At 39.4% G+C, this 22,520-nt stretch overlaps 1 protein-coding gene across 1 annotated transcript in view; it reads right to left on the reverse strand.

Moving 5' to 3' along the window:
- Window positions 1–10,720: 10,720 nt before the first annotated feature.
- Window positions 10,721–22,520, reverse strand: part of SCML2 (Scm polycomb group protein like 2) — a 56,481-nt gene continuing 44,681 nt past the window's right edge. Inside the window, exons 10-15 of the mRNA XM_062488051.1 lie at window positions 20,833–20,838; window positions 20,588–20,770; window positions 19,443–19,556; window positions 13,325–13,606; window positions 12,465–12,628; window positions 10,721–10,971 (exon numbers count right to left, since the gene is read on the reverse strand). Of these exons, the coding sequence (XP_062344035.1) occupies window positions 10,846–10,971; window positions 12,465–12,628; window positions 13,325–13,606; window positions 19,443–19,556; window positions 20,588–20,770; window positions 20,833–20,838 (875 nt within the window). The 3' untranslated portion in view covers window positions 10,721–10,845. The remainder of the gene's footprint in view (window positions 10,972–12,464; window positions 12,629–13,324; window positions 13,607–19,442; window positions 19,557–20,587; window positions 20,771–20,832; window positions 20,839–22,520) is intronic.

The following is a 22,520-nucleotide window of genomic DNA, read 5'->3' on the forward strand; positions in this document are numbered from 1 at the left end:
AGAGGGCATCCATCCACTGCTTCCCCTCTTCCTGGCCACACCACAGGATAGCTGGGACAAGTAGAGCCTGTTGGTGGCACTGGATGCAGGTGCTCAGCTTTTCCCTCCTCTCCTTCAGAGGTCTTTACTGGGAGCATCAATGCTGAGGGTACCTCCCAGCCCACTGCACACAGAGAGGTCTGGTTTAACTGAATTTAGACCACAGGCTCCAGAAACCCTGACAACAAATTAGGCTAAATCAGCTTTATGACATTACAAACCCATACAAGCACTGTCAAAACACCCAATGCCTGGGGATAACAAATTGAGTTTAAAGCCAACTGGTACTGGTTGTAACAGTAGACCAGACCAGCAGCCATGTGGCTGCATCTTGCCCCAGTCTCTTGGAGGAGTAGCTGCAACCTCTTCCTTCTGAAGCAGGGCTGAGGAAAACCAGAGCAGACTCCAATTATCCTAACATCCCTCTCTGCCACACCAGGACAACCTCCCCAGCTTTACAGGGCCAGAACTGGCAGGCCCTCTGGCACTGGCAATTGCCACCAGCATCCCCAGAGCCTGTGACACTGGCTGGAGCCACTCCTGTGGAAATGGATCAGCAGAGCAGACTGGGCTCACCCACTGCCTGGCTTTTCCACTGTTCAAACTGCAGGAGAAGGGGGACTATTCTCAACAGCACTTTCCCAGGAAGGCTTAGGGCAGCTTGCACTCCCTTACCCTGCTGCCATTTCATGCAACCCCAGGCTTCAAGGCTGTGCCTTGGGAAGAGGATCGACACACTGGCACCTCTCCTGCTGCTGCACTCTGTTGGGCAAATGATGCTAAGTAGGGACTATTTGTCTCCCACCACCCTCATGGTGTGAAGCACAAGTCCTACATCCCATTAGCACGGGGGAGAAGCAGCCACAGAACAAAATACTTAATTACACCAAGATTGAGCACTTTCACATCCTCTTCCTTGCCTTTAGCAGCAATTACAGATTTTGTATATTGGGCCATTAATTTTCTACAGGGCTACATTTTTAACTGCTTCTGAAAATTCTGTATGAGGAGAAGGATGCGGAGCTGCACTCATGATTTACGGAGCTTCCATTTCTGGTGACTGTTAATGGAGACATTAATACCTCTAGTGAAGTTGAAGGGAAAGTCATTAAGCTGTAATGGTAGGAGGAAGACATTTTACAATGATGAGTTTATGCAAGAGGGAAAGAGGAGCCGTGCTCTGAAGGGCACCCCTTGTTGGCTCCAGTCCCATGTGACTTGGGCTTTGGGTGTGGGGTCTTATTAGGGGGTGAGTGAGAGGGTAGAAAGTTGTGGGGTCATGTTACCTTTCCCTCTCTCTCTTGCCTGTCAGGCAGGGGCCTTTGCAGAAACGCAGAAACTAAATCCAAGGCAGGCAGAAGGACTGCACATCTCAGATGAAGACCACGGGACAGGGCAGCCTTGGGGTCAGGAATGCTCGGATGTACCAGCTTTCCTACCCAGGACAGCCTTTCCCTTATGCTGCCCAAAGCAAAGCTCCAGGACCACGGGTGCACACCTAAGGCTTCCACATGTGCAGTTAGCTGTTAACCAAATTAATCCAAAAGAAGGATGAGCAGCTTCTCAGACAGGGAACTTATCTGGACTGGGCAGTTTCTGGGTTGAGAGAACACCAAGCAGTCAGATAAGACACAGACAACAGTAAGTGCAAGGAAAAGGTGGAGAATAGGGAGAGGAAAGCAGAAATGGAAGTTGAGACAAGATCCAAGTCTGTTAGCACTGCATCTTTATTGACGTTAGCAAGCAGCCAGACAGAGAATGAAAGGGAGAAGCAAAATTATGGCCTTCGGCAGTTAGCTGCTGACAGAGAGAAAAGAAAGGTGTCAGCTTCAAAGACACAGCTCGGGCCACTGGAGAGTGAGGAGAAAGGCAGGCACTGAATCCAGGGAGGGCAACGCTTTCTTGGGCTGAAGGCAGCCAAAAAGTGAGGGCTGGGGGAGACCATACATTAAACCACGCGTGCAGAGCACACAAGACAGTGTAACCTCCCACTCATGCTCCTGGCCTGACAGCAGGGAACAGGGAAAAGGGTCAGCAAAACCATCCCAGAAGAAATGCAAAGGGAAACAGAAGAGCAGAGGTAGCTGTTTTTGCCTTACCTATACTCTCCTAGCACCCATGCTCCTATTTGCTATAAAACTGATATGCCACGATGTCTCATGTTCAGTGCTCACTTTTTTAACCACTCCTACCCATTTTCTTCTCAGGCCTCCCAGAGGACTGGGATGATTACACCACCTTGAACATCCATGCAGAGGTTTGACCCATAGGGGCTCAAAGATCAGCTTCACACATTTGCACATGAAAGGTTTCAGGGGGAACCATTTGGCACAGAAGTGGCCACTGAGCATGGAAGGGAGTCAATCAGAAGTCTATGCCCCTTCACTTGTACAGAGGCAACTTGGGATTGTGATCTGACAACAGTAAGTGACTTGTTAACAGTTCTCATGAAAAATATTAGACAATGAAAACAGCATAAAACAACATTGCATAATATTCTGGTGCCAGATGTTTTAGTTTCTTTTTGTGCTCAAGTTTATAAAAACATGTTGAAGGGCTCAGTCAAGGACCTTTTTTTCCTCTGGGATCTGTTCCTGCCTTCCCAAAGGCAGACAGCCTGACACGGTGACATTAATAATGTTAATTTGTGCAATTTTCTTATTTCACTCACCTTTCACTTTTTTCCCAATGCTTCCTCCTCTTCCTATTTAAAGTTGCATTTTTTTTAGACTACACTACATACCCTTAATGCTGAAGTTTTCAATTCAGAGTACTCTGAGTCAGTCCTACACGCACAAGCAAATCCCCTAATTTTAGTGTGGAAAACATATTTTCCACAGTTGTTAAAATCATGGTATTGCAATCCTGTTGGGAAAATTTGTTCTGTTGTTGAGCCATCTGAAACATTTCTTCATGTTTGAGTAGAAATATTACTAATCGCTAAAATATTTAGTACTGCTTTGTGCCCATATACCCCAAGCTCTCTTAGAATAATACCATAAAATCCCAGTACTGAAATTACTAGGATTCTTCCAAACTAAGATATGAAAATTAAAAGAGTAAACAGCAGGGTACAACCTAATCAAATATCTGGAATAAAGGACTATTTTTACTTTTTTCCATGTGGAACATCACTTTTTCACTGTTTGGAAGTGTGTTTCCAGTGAAACGCTGGTAGCAGACAGATTGCATCCCTGCATCACCCTGTGTCCCCCGCCTTGCTCCTGGGATTACTAATGTTCCTTAGGCCACAGCTGTTTCAAAATGGCCACATTTTTTGCATTGTTTCAGTATCATCCTTCCCACCACATCCTCATCAACGGAGTTCCCATCTTTCTTTGCTTAGGGACAAAGTTAGGCAATGATTTGTCCTAGACTGGCATGTCACAGACCAAGGGCAGGCCACTGAACACAAAACAATATCCTTCCTTGTGGAGGTTACTCTTCCAAAGAAAACCCATAAAATTACCACCAATAAGCATTAGGAAAGCTATTGATTTTTGAAGTTTCTGATACACAAGTGATTTCTCACTTACTGAGGGAAAAAACCCTAAACCCAACCTACCTGCATTCAAAGTTATTAAGGTAACAAGTGGATTTCTTTTTCTATTTTTTTAAACAAATGTTTCAAAACAAGTATGTTGAAAGCTTGGTCCACCGAGCACAGTCCAGCATAAGAGAGCATGTACCTACCCTTCAGAGACCCTCCACAGCTCAGCCATGATGGCACAAAGCCACCACACTCAAAGCCCAATTATGCATATGCCACACTCAGCTAGAGCCACCTGTATTTGTGTACACAGGGCTAAGAGTGGGGTTAGAAAACACCAACATAATATTTAAGTGCTTGCTGTCTGCTTCTTGCCACAGCATTCTGTTCAACAGCTAAGATCTAAGAAAGCACAAATATTCTCTGTGGATAGAACTTTGGCTAGATATTCTGAACATCTTGACTTTAAAGCCAGACCTCTTGTCTGGTAGAACATGAGACCTGGCCAACATTGCTTGGTTACTGTAATGTGCACCTGAACATTTGCTTCTCAGTGCCAACTAGGTCTCCCAACAAAGGACTTGAGTAAGAGGGTTGTCCCAGTTTACTTGCAATGAAGAGCACTTTAAGTGGGGAATTAGCTCGTGCTAGAGCTGAAATAGATATTAGACTCCCATGATAGAAACTGGTTAATAAAACCAATAGAGTCTATTAGAGGCTTCAAGATTCCAACAGAGTCAAGAAGTCTCTGCAAAGCAGATATTGGTATCTGGTCAGATCACTTATACCCTCAACTCCCATGGACTAAATTGAGAAAGAGTCTAGACAACTATCAATATCAATAAATGAACTTATATCAAGTCAAACCCAAGCATGTATTCCCAGGTTTTGGCTCCTCAATTGGTATGATATTTTTCAAAGCCAGACCAGGAGTGAGTTGTTAGCAGCAGCTAAGAAACAATTTAAGGACAGAGGGTGCATGTTCCAAAAACTGGGTTGGGAATTACAAGGATTCATCCCTTGTTTTCAGATAAAATCATGTCAAGATAAAAGACTTCACATCCCTGATAGGGTTCAAAATGATTATTCCTAACTCTCCCCTTAAAAATTCCAGCTTAACACAATCAGTCAAAGACACAAATCATCTGTGAATCTGAAACAGTTTATCGTGATATATCCACCTGGTTTTCTCCTTCCTAATTTTCCATTACTTCATTCTTCATGTATTTTCCTTCTCATGTTTATTGCAAGCATACCCAATCACTCATCCCAGCCCTGCATTTCTGTTTTCTTTCAAAACATTTAAACTTTCCCCAACCTGTTCATTTCCAGTAGCCAAACACCACCCAGGCAATTACAATTAATATATTACAGTGAATGCAAAGATGTATGAAACTAATATGCTCTCTTTTGCTGAGCTGGCCTCTTGAAAACAAACATACAGCTGATAGCAGTCAGGTAAAAAAAAAAAAGAACAGGACAAACAAAGAAAACCCCACCAAAAGCCAAAAAACCCCCACCCCAAACTAAAACCAACCAACCAACAAAACTTGTCCCTGTCCCATTACCCACTGAACCTAATAAGCAATTATGTTCCAATATAATTAAATTACCTATCTACTACCTCACTCCTAAAGTACAAGCATAAACCAAGGGTAGACTAAAACTGAGTATTTATTTATTAATTTCTCCCTCCCTGCTATTTTGCTCATGTAAGCACAGGCACTTAAAAGGAAAAGCACTTCTTCACCAAAGTAGATCACACCTGGAGTAACATTGTGCAGGTGAGAGGCATCTGTTCACAACAGAGTACCCTGTACATGCCCAGGGCAAGGGCTGAAATCAGTAGCAATAGCTGGTACATCAGAGATAAAGCAAGCAAAAGCTGCAGAGTCCTTTCTTACTTTTTATAACATGTAGGAGTAAAAAACACATGGGAAGATCTTTCCCTCAAAAGGGGCTTCAGTAAGAGGAAACACCTGTTCTGCAGCACTAGTTTGGAGAGATGGAAGTTGAGGAAGAGTTCAGACCTGTTTGAAAACCTCACCCTTAGAAATCTGGACAACATTAGCCCAATTGCTTGGGGTAACAGAGAGCCTACATAACTACTGAAAAAACTAAATACAAAAAAGGGAAAATTTAGTAAAATCATGACCTCTTGCATTTGAACATCAGACTTTCTAAGGTCTACCACCATTCATTATGTTTTTTTCCCACTGCCTTGTCAATTGCCTCAGCATCTGCCTGGAAGGGTAGATGAGTCTTTGTCTTTCCAGTTCTGGACCTCAGAGCTGGGACAGCCAACACAGGGTAATGGCAATTGTCATGGTGGTTTTGTGGCATATTTGTTTTCTTCCAGCTGTCACAACTAGAAAAGAACCATTGGCAGAGAGGGTTTCTGCCAGCTTCAAGCTGTACATCTGTTCACGCTTGTCTGTTCAGACAACATGGGATGCAATCTACCCTTCCCCTTGTGCTGGCATCTGTTTGCTTGTGCTGTTTGTCCTGAAAGGCCTTTGATTTTGGATGCTGAAAAGTGAATCTCTATGGATGAAAATGCCTTCATGTATTTTAAAAAGAGAAGAAGTAGAGGTGTGCAGCCTTCACTATCAGCGCTAAACAGTTCCCCTGCAGATAATGAAAGCTGAAATAAAACTAGCAGTGGTCCATAAAGCTATGAGGAGAAGCAGCTTGTGCAGGACTCCTCAGCATGTACAGCAGGACTGGGAGATTCTGGAGCTGATGGAAGCTAATTCTGATTCAAATGGGACAAATTACAGCTAATCAAAATTATCTGCTAGGACAGGGATGGATGATTATGTAAGCAACGAACTTAAAAGCCCGCTGGATCACCATAATGGCATGTTTTAAGTACACACAGGACTCTGTCATCTACCACAGCCATAATAATGAAGATTTATTTAGAACAAACCATCAGAGAACAAAGTAGCAAAATACTTCATAATTAAATTACCCCCCCAACCCTATCTCTGCAGTTTCCATACTAAAAAAACTAAGAAGATATATAAAATGTTATATATAGATGCAGTTGCAGACTCACATCACAGTGAGTTTACAACAGACTGTTCAGATTTTAACAAGTCTCAAAATGGCTCTGCATGACCTTTGAAACACCAGGAACACTGACAGTTTGGGAACACAATCCCAGGATTATCGGCTAGTTAGTCATCTTTACAGAATGAAAGATTATAATCAGGCTTGAAAAAAGCAGCTATCATTTCACCACTAAAATGGACATGAAATCAGCTTCTGCCTCCCTGCATCACTCTTAGGCAGTTCCAAATAAGCATTTTTTACTCACTCCCACGGTTTTACATGTAACAAAGATAGAGAGGAGGACTGAAATTGGTCTCAAGGTTTCTCTTTTTTCTTTTTTCCTCTTCAAGCCAAGCCAGTGTAACTCTACACAGCCTCAACTCAGCAGAAAGAGTGACAAAAAGATGAAGATGCTCATTACTTAGAAGAGGTTCACACCTCTTCATTCATTTTACTCTATTATGTAACTAGCTGGCCAATCAAAGAAAAAAAATACTGCTATCATCCCCTTTTAAAGTGTGTTTCTCTCCGTGATCTTGCATTAAAATAGACAACATTCTATAGCTGACAAAAGAAGACTGGGGAAAACTTGGGCCCACTGTGCTGAATGAGACAGGGGACCTCATTACACAGAACATGGAAAAGGCTGAAATACTGAATACCAGCTTTGCCTCAGTGTACCCATATTTCAATTCTCTGAATTTCAGCTTCAATTAAAGGAAAGAAAAGCACAAAGAAACTTTTATTTGATCAGGTTAAAAGTTCAAGATTTTAGTCATCCCCTCCCAGGGCTTCATTTTTCCCCTACAAAAATACTTGAGATACTCAAATTGAGAATTTTTGTATCATGTTCAGGGCTTACATAATCACATCTACAGACTCACATAAAACTGTCAAGAGCTACAGAGAAGGTTAACATCGCTTTTTGCAAATTATATCCCTGACTGCAGAGGGAGAAGAGTTTCTACAAATACAATGAGTAATCAGATGAACATCTTTGTGCCTGTGTCTACCACTTGAAATAAAAAAAGGTGTGTCTTTATCCAAAGCAACAAAAAAGGGAAAGATGCTCCATCCTTCAAGCCAACATTTGTAACATCATATTGCTGTCTTTCACTGTCATTCCTATACATGTGTGAAGAAGTCCTACAATGTTTACTGCCACAATCTACCCTCCAGCCTTTTTCAATTCCACTATTGCATAGGTGTTCTGCAAAAATAATTTTTAGAGATTCTGGCAGCAGTATTTTAATTTCCAACAGTCCCATGATGCACTAAGGAGTTATGGCACTGTCTTCCAAGATGACCAGAAGTTACAGAACCAGATAAACAGATGAATCCACAGTGATAGAAAAGCAACTTGGAGAAACAAAGAGACTAAATCATACTGTCTTGTATATCAAAGAAACACCAAAAAGATACTAAGTATGTTCTGAGGGAGATCAGATGTAAAATGCTTCTGGACTACTGGCGCTGCCAACTTCCAATTTTCATCATCTGCCAGTGACAGTTGTGAGGTTACCATTAACCCAGTCCAAGTTCCTTCTCAGTACTGGCTGATTGCTGATAACCATCACTGGAACAAGAGACTTCTGTATCACAGAAATAAGTAAGCTTGAAGTGTATGAAGTTCAAACTTACTGCCATTAACTTTAACTGCTTTGATTTAAAATACTTTCTGTCTTTACCTGAACACAGCACAAAGAGTTTTAATCAGTCTCTTCCCCTCAGTGTTTATATGAGAATTCTGTAAGCTGTAAGTTGCAAAATGAGATATACAAAACTAAATAGTTGAATAATCAGATAAGTTCTTATTTTGAAAGCACCAAACAATCCAAGTTCAAACATTAATTGCTTCAAATGAACAAGGTTGGAATGATCTTACCCTTTTTCATTAAACCCTCCTTAGATCAGATGTTTCCATGAACTGTAAAGAGCTGCCAAAATGCCAGATCAGCCAGCCACCCTTGCCTATGCAGAGAGTGCTCACACATCCACACGGCATCAAACAAAGTAGACAGTTACAACAATGAACAAACTCTTTTATTTTTCTTGCTAGATAAGAACATCCCACTGAAAATAAAGAACAAAAAATGCAGTCTGCTGTAAAACTTGGAATGCTTGAATCTCACACTACAGCACACGGAAAAATTCTGGTACAGCAACATCACAGTTATCTTTGTGCACATGGGTGCAGAGAAAGCCTTGAACAAATATTTATACCCATAATAGTGCCACGTACAAAAATGTCATTCCATAAAGACCAAACAGAAAATTTAAACATCTTTGTTTTTCTTATGCCAAGGGCAATGTAAAAAATGGAAACTATTTTCAGTCAATTATTTCCACTTAAATTGCATGAGATCTTTTTATGCTGAGGAACCCAAATTCAGCATAATAAAGCATAGAAGAAGTAGTATACAGTTATATATACGTATAAACAATATTCTGAACACATGGGGCATGATGTATTCCTTAACATATAATTTTTGGTGTAACCATATGAAAGTTAAGTCAGTATTTTTCTAACACCAAGAGAAAATATTCTGTTTCTTCATAATGGTCTGACCTTTTCTTACTATAAAGAGCCTGGATTATTCATCTAAGCATACACGCACCACAAAAGATATGCAAAACAAATTGATACAGATAAACTTTAGTGTCAAATGGCTAATGATGTAATAGCAAAAACAATTCTCAGGGCCCAAATGACTTTCTGAATTGAAATTGCATTGCAGTCATTTAAAATAACAAAATACTTGGTCTTGAGAGTCACAAAATTCACTGTTTTCTAGCAGTATCTCTGCGGAAATCTGATGAGTATCAGTCTATGGGTAAAGAAAGTAATTTTCAAAAAAGGAATTTGTAAAAAATACATTTATACTATATGCTTTCATATAAAAAGGCATTAGGAGATATAATAAATCCTACCATTTTAGGACTATACCTTCCCTAACAAACAGTTTTTATCACTTGACTATTACATACAGTACATTCAGTTTCCCAAACAGAAAGTATATTTTCTTGTCCCTGATGTATTTTACAACTGGCAGCGACAACAACTGTTTTATCATCACCACTCATTCTTGCAGCTTATACAAACAGCACCAATTTTACCCAAAAAAAGGTTTATCAGTTACAAAGTAGCACTTCCTCACAGGAAATATAAACCCAAAACATTGGAATCAAATGTGTCTTTCCAAATACATATCAGAATATATGGCTCAGAGTTAAGGGATGAGTAACCAGGAGTATTGCATAGTACAGGGATCTTGCCTGTATGAATAAAGACACCTTTTGATTGCTTGTCACCTTCTGACTCCAAGAACAAATTAAACAGGTGCTAATGAAGGTAATATACAACTACATTTACTGGTAAAAAAACCAAGAAATTGTACAGTTCTCTCTGTCACAGTGCAAAGTAGACATTAAAAAATGGAAATATATGTACAGTGTGTATGTATATTTTTAGGTAGTATGTATTTCCCTGACACATACACGTGTACGTATAAAAAGCATGAACACACATCCATGCCAAACTTAGCAAAAAGATGGAATGTTTAATATGTGGATGCATTGTTCCAGTGAAATCAGTCTGTCCCAGAAATGGCTGTTTATACAGCCAATATGACCTTCCATGAAACAGAAATATTTACTGCCTGCCTAAACTGACAATATAGGATACATTTGTCCCCATAACTTCCCAAAGGACTGATAATCACACTTTATAAAAGCTTATATTTGTATTAAGCCCTCTCTTCCATAACCCCTCCTCTTTTCTGAAAGACCAGAATATTCACTACAGAGATGAGATCTTCTATTTTAAGATTTTCTTGCAATATAAAAGTTTACAGCCACCCCTATAAAAATTATTAACACCTGATGCTGGTTTTATTTATTATTTCCCTTTGGGATTCAGCTGTTTTGTTTCTGGATATGAACATGTTGGCTGAAGCCTGTAACACAGAACACACTTTTCAGGATTCAGAGAGCATTCTTACCAGACCTGTCCACACCCAGTATGGTCAATCGTCCTTCCCTGACAACTTTCTGTGAAACAGTTTGCAAAAACACTAGAATGTAATAGAAATCACCCAAATCACCCCCCCCCCCCTTTATCCTGAATGTCTCTTTTATATTTTGAGAGAACTTTAAAAAAATAAATGTTTATATCAGCAAAAGAGTTTCCAATCAAGGCGTTGGCTGTGAACCTGAGAGCTTGGTGTGATCTGAACACACGTTTGTGGAATTCCCACTGGCTAGAACTTCCCTTGTTTAAGTCGTTCAATGTGATAGCACAACTTTAGGGCAGGACCCAGCTTCAGTCCCATATATTTCATTATCATATCACTCCTCAGTAAGAGCAGTGCCTTCCCATCAATTTCCTGCAGAAGGAAGAGAATAAACACAACAGACAACTACTTTAACCAGCTGCATAGTAAAACTGGAAAGTACACTATAGTTGTTTATATTGTAGTAAAAATATATCTACCATATATAAAATAGCAACTGTACTTTTGAATTTACAAATGACTACTGATACTTAATTTGTTTTAGTATTTTTAATGTGTGATTAAGTATTTGAGATGTTAAAGAAAGAAAATTATAGTAAATAAAAATAAATTGACCAAATAGCCTTCAGAATTACAGTTTCCAGACAGGAAAAAAAAGTGAGTGGGTCAAGGGAAAAAAGAAAAAAGAAGCTGCAAAGGAAGGTCTGTGCAGTTAGAGATTAAATGATCCAAACACTGAGGCCTTGCACTGAACCTTGAAAGCAGCTGTGGGGAGGATTTTGGCAAGCATGTGCAAACAGAGGAAGTAGCTAGAGATCATCTAAATATGGGAAATTAGACAGATCTATTTCCATGTTGAACCAAAGAGATTGTCAGGATCAAAACTAAGGACAACTTAGTCAGATTTCCACTGTCTGACTGAGAAGCTGCTAAAATATGATTGTCCTAAGCTCTCAGTATCATGACATACCACAGCCAGGCAATTAATTCCATAAAGTACCATAAAGAGAAACACTATGTCTTACTCTTTTAAACACAAACCTGAAAAAAACAAGTGATACTTACTTTTGTTATACAACTAAGAATAAAATATAAGACAGGAATCTCCACTGGAAGTTATTTTGATTTTTCCTTCCAATCCAGCTTACTCAGAGATTAAACTCTTAAGGAGGAGTGGAGGCAGAACATGGGTGAATACTACTAAAGAGAAAGTCAATCTCTTTTTGCAGGGCCATATATGCAATAAAACAAGAAAGCAGCTCTTTATTGAGCAACCTACCATAGAAAGGCACAGCAAGAAGTAGGGGAGATCAAACCCACCACAAACTGATACAGTTTCTGTCTCTCTGATACAGTTTCTCCCTCTAGTCAGACTTATGAAACCCTACACACTGTTTTCCCAAACAGAGCAATTAAATATTCCAGTTGATGCTCTTAACTTTAGTATCAATGACCAAGTGTCTAGCTAACAATGGATAACATCAATCTCTGCTCTAGAAGAGTACGTCTCCAAAACAGGGGGACTGAATGCCCTGCACTGTACATGAGAATGCCATTGTCTCTAGAGGCACCAGGGGCGACAGGGGTACCAGGGATGATGGCCATGACAAACTGGGCACTTCCAGGTTGGCATTATTCCATATACACTGGAGAGAGGTGGCTATTTATATTAGTCTAGCAAGACTGAAAGAAAGAAAAAACATATTGCAGGAGGGATTTCAGGTGGAAAAGTAATTTTCAGCCTCTCTAATATATGAGAAAGTCTACTCCACCTCCAGCTGCAAACAGACTGATAGACATGAAAGTTGTATTTTAAGAGATGAACATGACACAATCTACTAGAACAGAATGAATATGCATCATACATGTCTCCTGAAGAGTTCTGCATGTGGAGCCAGTGCCCGTGGATCAGCTTCTTTCACAAAGCGCACTACTTCCTCTATTGACCAGGTGGAAGGATCTTTATTTGGTATTCTTGAAGGTTCCCTTTTTAGTGAATTCAAATCCGGTCCAGTTGTGGAACTTGCAGCTTTTAACACAAAAGTATTGTGAAAGGAAGAAGTATCACTAGTTTGTACAGGAATAACACATTTCATTTCACATAAGGCACTTCAATATTAAACTTATGTCATTTCTTATGCATTGTTTACAATATATTAAAATGAAAATATGCTTTATTTTCCTTCTAATAATACTGTACTGTTCCTTTTGTCTTTAAATGTCTTCTATAACTGCAAATACTTACAGCAGCACAAACATTAGCACTGTGACATAACTAGGGGGATTAGTTTTACTTGTACTTGGCCCCTGGGTCCCAAGATGCGATTAACTGGGAATGAGGCAAAGGCAAGTGAAGCTGTGCAGACAGACAGTAGGAAACCCTATCCCTGTATTTCAGCAACATGGCAATATTTGATAAGGTGCTCAGGAAGTGAGCTGCATATAGCTATCCCTGCTATCACTTATCTGGCTTGCTGCAGGGTTCATCACAGCAGCAAGAAGAAGCTGCAGCAGGAATGACCTCTCCCTGGCTTGCACTACACTATTAGTACTAACAGGCTTAAGTTCTGTATTTGCAGTTACATTAGCAAGCCTGACATGCTTGGCAATAGCACATTTCACTCCATATTGCAAGCTTTCCAATGGCAAAGAACTTCTTTATTCATAACTTTGCATGTTAATAGAAGCAGTTACAAATTCTGGAAGCTTTTGTATAACAGCATACCTTCAATCCGCCTCTGTATCCGGTTCCTACTGACTTCACAGTAACCACTGCTCCCAGCAGAGCTCAGGGACAGCCTGCGCAGGACTGGGGCCGAGTTTGAGGTAGCAGTTGCTGGCTGATGGGAATTTCTGTAATATGCAGCATTTCCTGAAGTGCGGTACTCTGTGGAATTTCGACAGGTTGGGTTTGACGAATTTACAGAATTAAGTGCAGAATCCATAGAATCCTCAGAAAATCTGTGTTCTTTGGAAGTGCTGTTTTCCTCTATAGGCAATGTTTCTGCTACACAAAAAACAAGCATCAATATGTTCAAAGTGGTGGACATCACCACACCTTTGTTACTTGAGGCCTTGCTACATTCTTTTGAAGGTACTGACAGATTGCAATCCTGTTAACAAATCTCCTGTGATACAATCACTGAGACTGAATGTTGGTCCCTTTTCCTCAACTGATCATTGGGCTCTTATTGTATTTTAAAACATTATTTTTGTAGCAAAAGACTTGATATGTCAAATTTGAGACATCCTTCCATTAATCATTTTAGTTCTACCTATTGAATACTATGAGCAGGGATATGACAGAGGAAATTTTTTCATAAAATTGTCTGCTGAAAATATTGTTACACCAAATAATTTTAGGTAATAATTTGCATTGTTTCTTAAACATATCATTAAAAAGCCAACCATTAATATTATGTAGCATTTATTTTGCAAGACATTTTTAACACAAACAAAAAACTCATGTTAACTAACTATTGTTTAGTAAGTTCTTAACAGCAGAGGGAGTTACTAACTTCATGAAGAAAAAAAGTGGACAATTACTGTCTATGGACCCCAACAGGTTCAGACAGAGGTGCCATTATTAAAAAGGGAAGAGGTTACAGACAAAGCCACAGTAGTGAGTGCCTGGTATGGCACACTAATGTAACATGTTTTGACCACCCTGCTTCATCTACACACAGTTCTTTGCATAGGGCAGGGTCTCAGGGTCTCTAACTGCAGACTCTGGAAAGCTCCAGATACAGGTAAATTACTGAACCTATGGAGCAAGTGAAAAAGAAAAAAGCCTTAGGAAGGGAGTATAACAATATTCTAGTTCTTAGGCATTTTCAGCAAATTTATACTCTACAAAAGGCAAACAACATCCACTCAGAAGACTCGTGAACTTTTAAAGTCTGTCAATACTGATTCTAAGCCACGTGAGTGGAGTTCAGCATGTCCCTTTCCCTGGGCCATGTGATAGGAGCCAGGTTTGATCAGTTACTGAAAATTCCACTCCTGTTGAGCCCAATTCAGGTCAATAGAGAGAGGCATACTATATGAGGAAAAAAAAAACCCAAATGAACAGGAACACCACTCCATCCACCACCAGCCACAGATATTCCCCTACATTTGCATCAGGCCAACATCTAACATGAGAAAGAAGTTGGAAGCATGATGTACAGATCTGTATGGAACAAATGCTGCTTTGGCAGGAGCGTTATGAGCTGGAAAAATATAGCTAACAGGTTCACAGAAGTGTAAGCCCCACACTACCATCTTGAAAATAATTCTACTGAAGTTATAAAACACATGCTAGTGAGGCATCATATTCTTTGGAGTAAGAACTGGTATGTCCTGCAAAACAAGCTCCTGCAGAAAGCTTTTTACTACCCTTCTTACATGAAAACTTTCAAGAATTTCTTGGGCAAATGCCCAATTAAAACCAAAGGAAGAGTATTTTCCTAAAATAGCCAGTGAGCTTCTCAAGCATGCTTTCAACTTCATGAGGTCTCAGGTTCTCTTCTTGAATGCTGTTTAAAGTGTAATACAGTGAAGAACTGTTATGTGTATTTTGACCTTCAAATAGCATAACCCTGAAAGGGAATTAAAGGCTCTCAGAGAGCCAGCTCCCTACTTAGTGAATTTGGTAAGGCAAGACCATAAAATCACAGAATGGAACCATAGAATTATTTCAGCTGGAAAAAGCCATGACAACCATTGTTAACCCATTACCACTGTGCTCACCACTGAGACACATCTACATGTCTTTTAAATATCCCCTGGGCAGCCTGTTCCAATGCTTGACAAACCTTTAGTGAAGATATTTATCCTAATACCCAACTTGAACATCTCCATGTGCAACTTGAGGCCATTTTCTCTTTTCCTATCACTTGGGGGAAGCATTAGTTGGAAGTTATGAATTCCCACCTCCCAATAAACTCCTTCCACATAACTATAGAGCACAACAAGGTGGAAGGAGGTGAGCACTTTCATCAGCTCCCTCAGTACTCCTGGGTAGATTCTATATGGTCCCAGAGACTTGTGCATGTCTTAAGTGCTGACCATTTTCCCATGGATTGTGGTGGCTTCAATCTGCTTACCATCCCTACCTTCCAGTTCAGGATGCTGGGTACGTGGAGAACAACTATCTAACTACTAAAGACAGAGGAAAAGGAGGCATGAAGTACTTCAGACAGCCATCCTCAAACTTTCCCCCCACATCCAATAAAGACTTGAGATTCTCCTTAGCCCTCCCCTGACTGCTGAGAAAAATGAGACAAACATTTTCTTGTCTTTTACGGCAGTAGCCAGGTTAAGTTCTATTTGGGCTTTAACCTTCCTAATTTTTGTCCTGAATAACCTAATAGTATCTTTGTAGTCCAGATTTTCCTGCCCCTCTTTCCAAAGGTCCTTTTTTCCCCTGAGTTCCAGCCAAACCTTTCTGTTCAGCCAGGACAGTCGTCTTCCATTTAAGCTTGTCTTTCAGCATGTGAGGACAGCCTGCTCCTGTATCTTTATGTCCAGCTTTCCTGGACTTCTTATCTGCAAGGTGATGCAAGAGCTTTTACTAAATTTGATAATCATGGCATAAAGAAGCTTTTACGGATACAAGTCCTTCTCTTTCATATAAATTACTTTCAAAATAACCACTGCAAAACTTTCAGTTTGTCAGACCTAAATCAAAAAAGCAAAGAAGCTACTGAGGTTTTTGAAGAAAACAAACAAGAAATTAAAAGCCTTTATATTTCTCAGACATAATTACAGCAACGTACCAAGATTAAAAAGAAAAGGTATCATTCAATAGAATTTCAGAGAGACTTTAAGAGATGGAGTCAATGATGCACACTATAAAATTAAAAAGTAGCCATCCAAGGGAAAATTAGGGTTGTACTCAGTCCAAGGCCAAAAGGCACAGGTGATACCTTAAATTGTTACAACAAACCTGTATGAAGGAGCACAAGGTTTAACTGACTGAACCTGTAGATTCAGATTTTGAAAGTCTTGAAAGGTAGAATGAAACAATGTAGACAACATTCCCAAGCAGAGAGTTTCAACTTGAGTATGCAAGCATGTATCAGTCAACTCCATGTAACTTATTAAGAAAAAACATCTTTTAAGTTTTCATAGGAAACTAGCAGGAATCCAAATACAGATTGTTTTTTTTTTTTTTGCTTTTTTAAAATAACTGTTTTACATTATCTTTGTCAAGATTTCTGAAAAAAAAATGTTAAAAATTGACTGCATTGCAAAAGAACTTAATTCTATTAATTCCAATTATATCCCAGATTTCTCTCTGATGTTACATATCCTGAAGCAAATACTGGGTTTGGGAAAGATCAGTTCTGCTTTGTTCCTCCAAGATATGAGCATTTGAATTTACCTTACTGTAAATTCTAAACTCATATACACATGGTGGAAAAGCTGGCGTATTTCCCATCATTTTTAGGGAAGGCTTTCTGTTCAGTAGTTGTGGTATCCAATCCACTTTCCAATCCATCCATCCATTTAGCTTCTCTACAAACAAAATGCAGCAAAATTGGCATATAGCAAATGGAGAACTGCAATCCATGGAGTGAGAGAGTTTGCCTACCTTGGCATTTTTAGCCTCTGAGAATAGCAGAGGTGTGGAAAGGGATGGGAGGTTCTACCACAGAATGCCTGACCTCTGGGTGGATTGATGAAAGGCCAGTAAGAGACCTTAAGTTTTAAATGCAGGGATGACAGCAGACTGTTCGGGCACTGTAGCCTTAGCAGGAACTGGATGTTTTGTTTTCTTGATGCTCTTCTGGGAATTAGAAGCCAGTTGTTCTGTCTCATACATAACAAAATGATGTAATTGGACACAGTAGTAGGAACACTCCGTTTTCAGAGGAAGGGAGTCTTAGTTATTCCCCACTCCCTCTTCCTTTATCTTTCATAACTTTAAGAAGAAACTGCTAGTGAGCAAGAAAGGCAGCAAAATCTGCAAAGCATATCCCTGAGCAGATCAGAAGGAAAACGAGCTGTTTGAAAGACTGTTTCCCACAATTACTCCATTTTGCCTTCAAATGATATTTCAAAACAACTATTTTAAGACAACTGTGTCTCAATGGAACCAGAACTTTTTGGGGGCAGATCTTTCTTGTTAACCAACCCATGACTGACCGCTACAAAATTGCCTCCAGATTTTCAGCAGAGGACATTGCCCTAATGGGAAACACACAATGCTAGAGAACACTCTGCCTGTCAAAATGCACAAAGTACAAATTCAAACCTCTGAAACCATGGAAAAACACTTATTTAAATTATTTTTTATTCAAGTAACTGCATTTTACAATGAACTAGTGATCTTAAAATGTATTTTAAAGAATGCACTGACTCCATCTGTAAAAGACCCACTAGCAAACAAGGAATAAAAACCAGTACGTGCACTCATGTTTACTTGAGTAAGATTTCTCACAAGATACTGCAGATCAACTTAAACATTTGTTTTGCTCCAAATGAAACAACTTCCTTTGAGCATTATTTAAGTGTTCCACACTTAAGAAGTTAGTACCAAAAATATAACTTAGATGTATATCTCTAGAATTAAACCAGAGCTTCTTTTGTGAAGACACAGAAGTTGATAATCAATGCAGAACTGTGTATAATAAAAAAGATGTGAATATGTTATATACACACACAAAATAATAAGATGCATAATTTTAAATAAGCTATCATTTGTAACATTTTAATTTTACATCTTTTTCTGCTTTAACATATATTAATGCATTAACATATTTTAAGTAATTAATGTGTATTAAGTCTTACGGCTTTTTAGTATGCACAGAAGAGATATCCTGTGCACTCATGGTAATAGATATTAAAAAAATTCAAGATTACCAACAAAAAGAAAGAAAAAAAGGAGGAAAAATAACTAATCCCCATCATTCTTCAAAAAAGCCTTTGGAAATGATGTGCAAATATTTTCCTACAAGAGAAAGTATGCATCAGATGGGCCAAGTCAATATCATCAGGTTACCACATCTTAACCAGTTAAGTAGCAAACTGGTTACTCAACCATTTCGCTATGTCTCTCTCACTGACATTTAAACCTAGATGCTTTACTTCACATCTGAGGCAGACTAAAACTAGACATGTGCTCAGTTACTGCAGCTGAGCTGCTGCACAGGAAAAAGTGTAATTTTATCTGTGAACTACACCAGCCTAAGAGTGAGCTGTCACAGGGAAGCCACACCGCTCCCCTGTCCATGGCTGCCTTCCACTCAACCCTTCCCTTTGCTTATCTAAGTCCACAGAGAGTCACTCCAGAGAAGTAAAGTAAGACTTCACCAGAATGTTTTCTGTGCTTTTGCTCATTGCTTCAGCTCACTACCCAGCCAGGGAAAGGGAGCAGAGGGTGGGCTAGGACTTCCTGCAGGGACAAGGAGGCAAGGAAAGCAGGAGTAGCACAACTTCCACTGGCAGCTAGCTATAAACTCAACTGAATTGTATCATCAAGCTGCACTCTTACTCACTTAATGAACCCAGCCTAGAGTTAAGAGCTGCTTCCAATTTATACCCTAAGCCATTTCGAGGCAATTGGTTTTCTGCTCAGTAGCCGTATATGAAGCAGGAGGCTTCATCTGTCTGTCACCTGTGTGCCTGAGCTCCTTCACAGAAAACACTGCAGGTTTAGGAAAAGCACTGCTGGAACTTGCAATGGATCTTCCTTAAGTGCAAAATCTGTGCCAGTGATCAATAATTAACATACTTCCACCCTGACCTGTCAAAGGCTAGAGACAAACCAGACACATCTGTTGTACTCAGTCCTTTTTGACTGGAAATACTGAAACTATAAATAATCCTCATATATAATTCTGACATAATATAATTACCTTCAGATGGATGAGCATCGTTTCTGGGAAGCTTAGGTGAAAGAGGAGCAGTATATGGTGGAGAGTCCTGAGGGTATCGTTTAGCACTCCTGTTTTCAGGTATTTCTTCTTTGGCTGTGAAGAGGAAATGTCACTATCTATTATTCTAGCATAAAGCTGCTCATGGGCAAAGTCCAGAGAGAGAAGCAAAGACATACATCAGCTATTCACTAGGTTAGAGTTCCATTTCTCGTGTCACATGGACTCAGTCACTTCAATACAAAATTTCAAAGCTGAATTACCTTGACTCTGTCTACTTTCCTGAATAGTTAAAACCAAGAACTTTCATAAGACAGACAGAATTATAAACATCATTTCTCCATTGGAAAGAGGGAAAAAAATTTCTATACCAGCACCCAGAACACAGACTCGGCTATCAAATAGCTCTGAGGAAGCTTAATTCCCAATAGAAATCTTGTGAAATTGTCTTGACAACAAGACTATCTCTGCTGTGACTCCTGGCTTCATCTGGGACTTGTAATATCAGGCCCTACAAACAAACTGTTGGGAGATCTTGGGCAAGTAATTTCATCTCCCCTTCACTCTACGGTTTTGGTGCAGCAAAGGTATTTGACTCACACAAAATTTCACAAGCAGCCAGTTACACAAGTTTTGCTACTAGATGACTGGACTGTACATAGTAGAATGCAAAATTTTCTGAGCCACCGCTGGTTAAGGCAAAAAGAGAAAGAAAAGACTTCGTACTTGTGTTGGAAGGGTTAGACTGAAATCCCTTTCAGGAGAAGTGCCTTCTCACAGACAGCAAGCATCTTTCAGTAAATTTATTTTATGAGCTGAACATAAATTTAACAAATGAAATGTGAAGTTTTGAGCTTGTCTTTTTAGCAGTACCACAGTGGTAAAGTACATATGTTTTCTGGCTTGCCTACAAGGAGAAGTTTGCTGAACAAAATTATTTCTGCACATGTGGAATGACCTATCCATTACTGTCAAAGCACTTCCACACTGGAACCAATTCACTAAGAACTGAAGTGTATTAATTTCAAGCAATTCATGTCACAGAAAGACTAAAAAGATGCATTTCATAAAGTCCCCACATTTCTCAGAAATATCAGCACTTGAAAATAACAAGAGATTAACAGTACCTGGCTTATTCCTATCATACTCCATAGGACTATGTGCACATCCCATGTAAGGGCTGAAAGGCTGGCTACTGAAGAGATTATCACACTGCAGACTGTGGCAGAGTTTCTCCAAGAAGCGCAGGACAAACGATGCGCTGTTTACAGAAGGAAGATTGATGGCATGCTTTTCCCCATCAAAGGAAGCTGTGAATAAGAAGATTATGTCAAACACCCCCCAAGCATCATGAAGTATAGTAAAATACCACCATTAACTTAAAGGAGAAGACATCCAGACTTGAATTAAACCATGCAAGACATAACACGAGTAAACAATCATTCTGATAGTTTAAAAATTTTATATCCAAAGACTGATTTCACCTTCCATTGGATCCATGTCAGTTTAAATATGATCTATGGGAACTTATTTTAATAAAATAATTTTGAATTCACACCAATATAACAAAACTTTATGTGAAATTTCCTTCGCTTCTAAAGCAGCAAGATCTCCACCACCTATTTGCAGGAGATAGCACAAGAACAACTTTTACAATACTTGCTAAAATCCCTCCCCCAAAATCCTCAAAAAAAATCAACAAAAAGCCCAAACAGTTATTAAAAAAAACCCAACCAAAAACAAACAAACCAACAACAACAACAAAAAAAACCCTGAAGAAATGACACAAACAAATTTAGTATTTTTTTTCCCTCAGTTTCTAACTGAATGGAGAATACTTGTGGTAAGGTGCTGGCATCCATTACCATTGAAATTCTGACTCAGAAACTGTTTTGCCATTTGCTATTTTATCACTAGAGAAATCTATCCTGCTGTCAACACCACAGTGGTCAAGCTCCCATTTATTTCATCAGGAGTTAGGTGGCAGAGATACCACAGCAGCCACAAATGGATCTGTTGTCTTTTAAACTGAGTGATTACAAAGAGCCTGGACATGTGCCTATGTCTTTTCCTTGTTGACCTCTTTCCTTGCCCTCAAACAGTGTGGCAGCAGAGGATATTTTCCTTTTTTGTGAAAATTAGTAGGGTTTGGAAAAGACTCAATACTACAGATACATGGACAAATAATTACCATTACATCAGCTGAAACTTTTAGTTACTTGTGATTAGGAAGATTTTAGAACAAAGCAGGAACAAACTTGTAACTTAAGCTTAGGGCTGAAAGGAAGTGGCATAAACACCAGGTTTATGCATCAATTTGTCTTTTTGGTTTTCAGCCTGTCATGCAGCTTTCTGTTGTTAACATAAGTTTCCAAATTATAAGCAGAGCTTTAAAGGATCACATTTTGTTGGTAGCAGATGCTTAAAAAAAAAAATAGAATTTCCATATTGCATTACAGAAGAGACAGATAATATACACAAAACCAAAGAAAATGCCTAAGTTTAGCATATTTTAGGCTTCCTTAGGAAATCTGAAGTGTCAATTACTTACACTGTTGATGTAAGGAAGCTTCTGATTAGAGTTAATGTGAATTAACCAGCCAGCATCAACAACAATGTGCTGTGGAGAAACGATGTGGAGAAAGCCTGTCCCATCTGCTTTCATGACAGACTGACCAGTGCAAGTGCTTGAAGTTTAACAGTCAGTACTATAGAACCAAAGTGTTTCCATGGTCTATTAGGTGTTTTCCAGGCTACAATGTCCAAATGAAATGTTAATGATTAACAGTCCTACATGTGGTTCAGACACAAGGTCCTCTACATCCTGTTTAGGGAAGGGGTCTCCAAAGCCAAATTTTTGCTTGAAACTCAACCAGCTCTGGAGAGCAAATGGGCTGTGAGATCTACCATAGTTTGAACTCCTGACAAATTTACTGCAAGGTAGTAGTCAGCTACAGCAGAAATTTAAAATGTTCTAATAGCCTTACTGATCTTCCTATACGGCCTTTAGGGAAACGTGACTTATTCTGTACCCCTTAATTTCTCATTTTGAAAATAAAA

Source organism: Cinclus cinclus, chromosome 2, assembly GCF_963662255.1.
Source record: "Cinclus cinclus chromosome 2, bCinCin1.1, whole genome shotgun sequence".
Taxonomy (NCBI): Eukaryota; Metazoa; Chordata; class Aves; order Passeriformes; family Cinclidae; genus Cinclus; species Cinclus cinclus.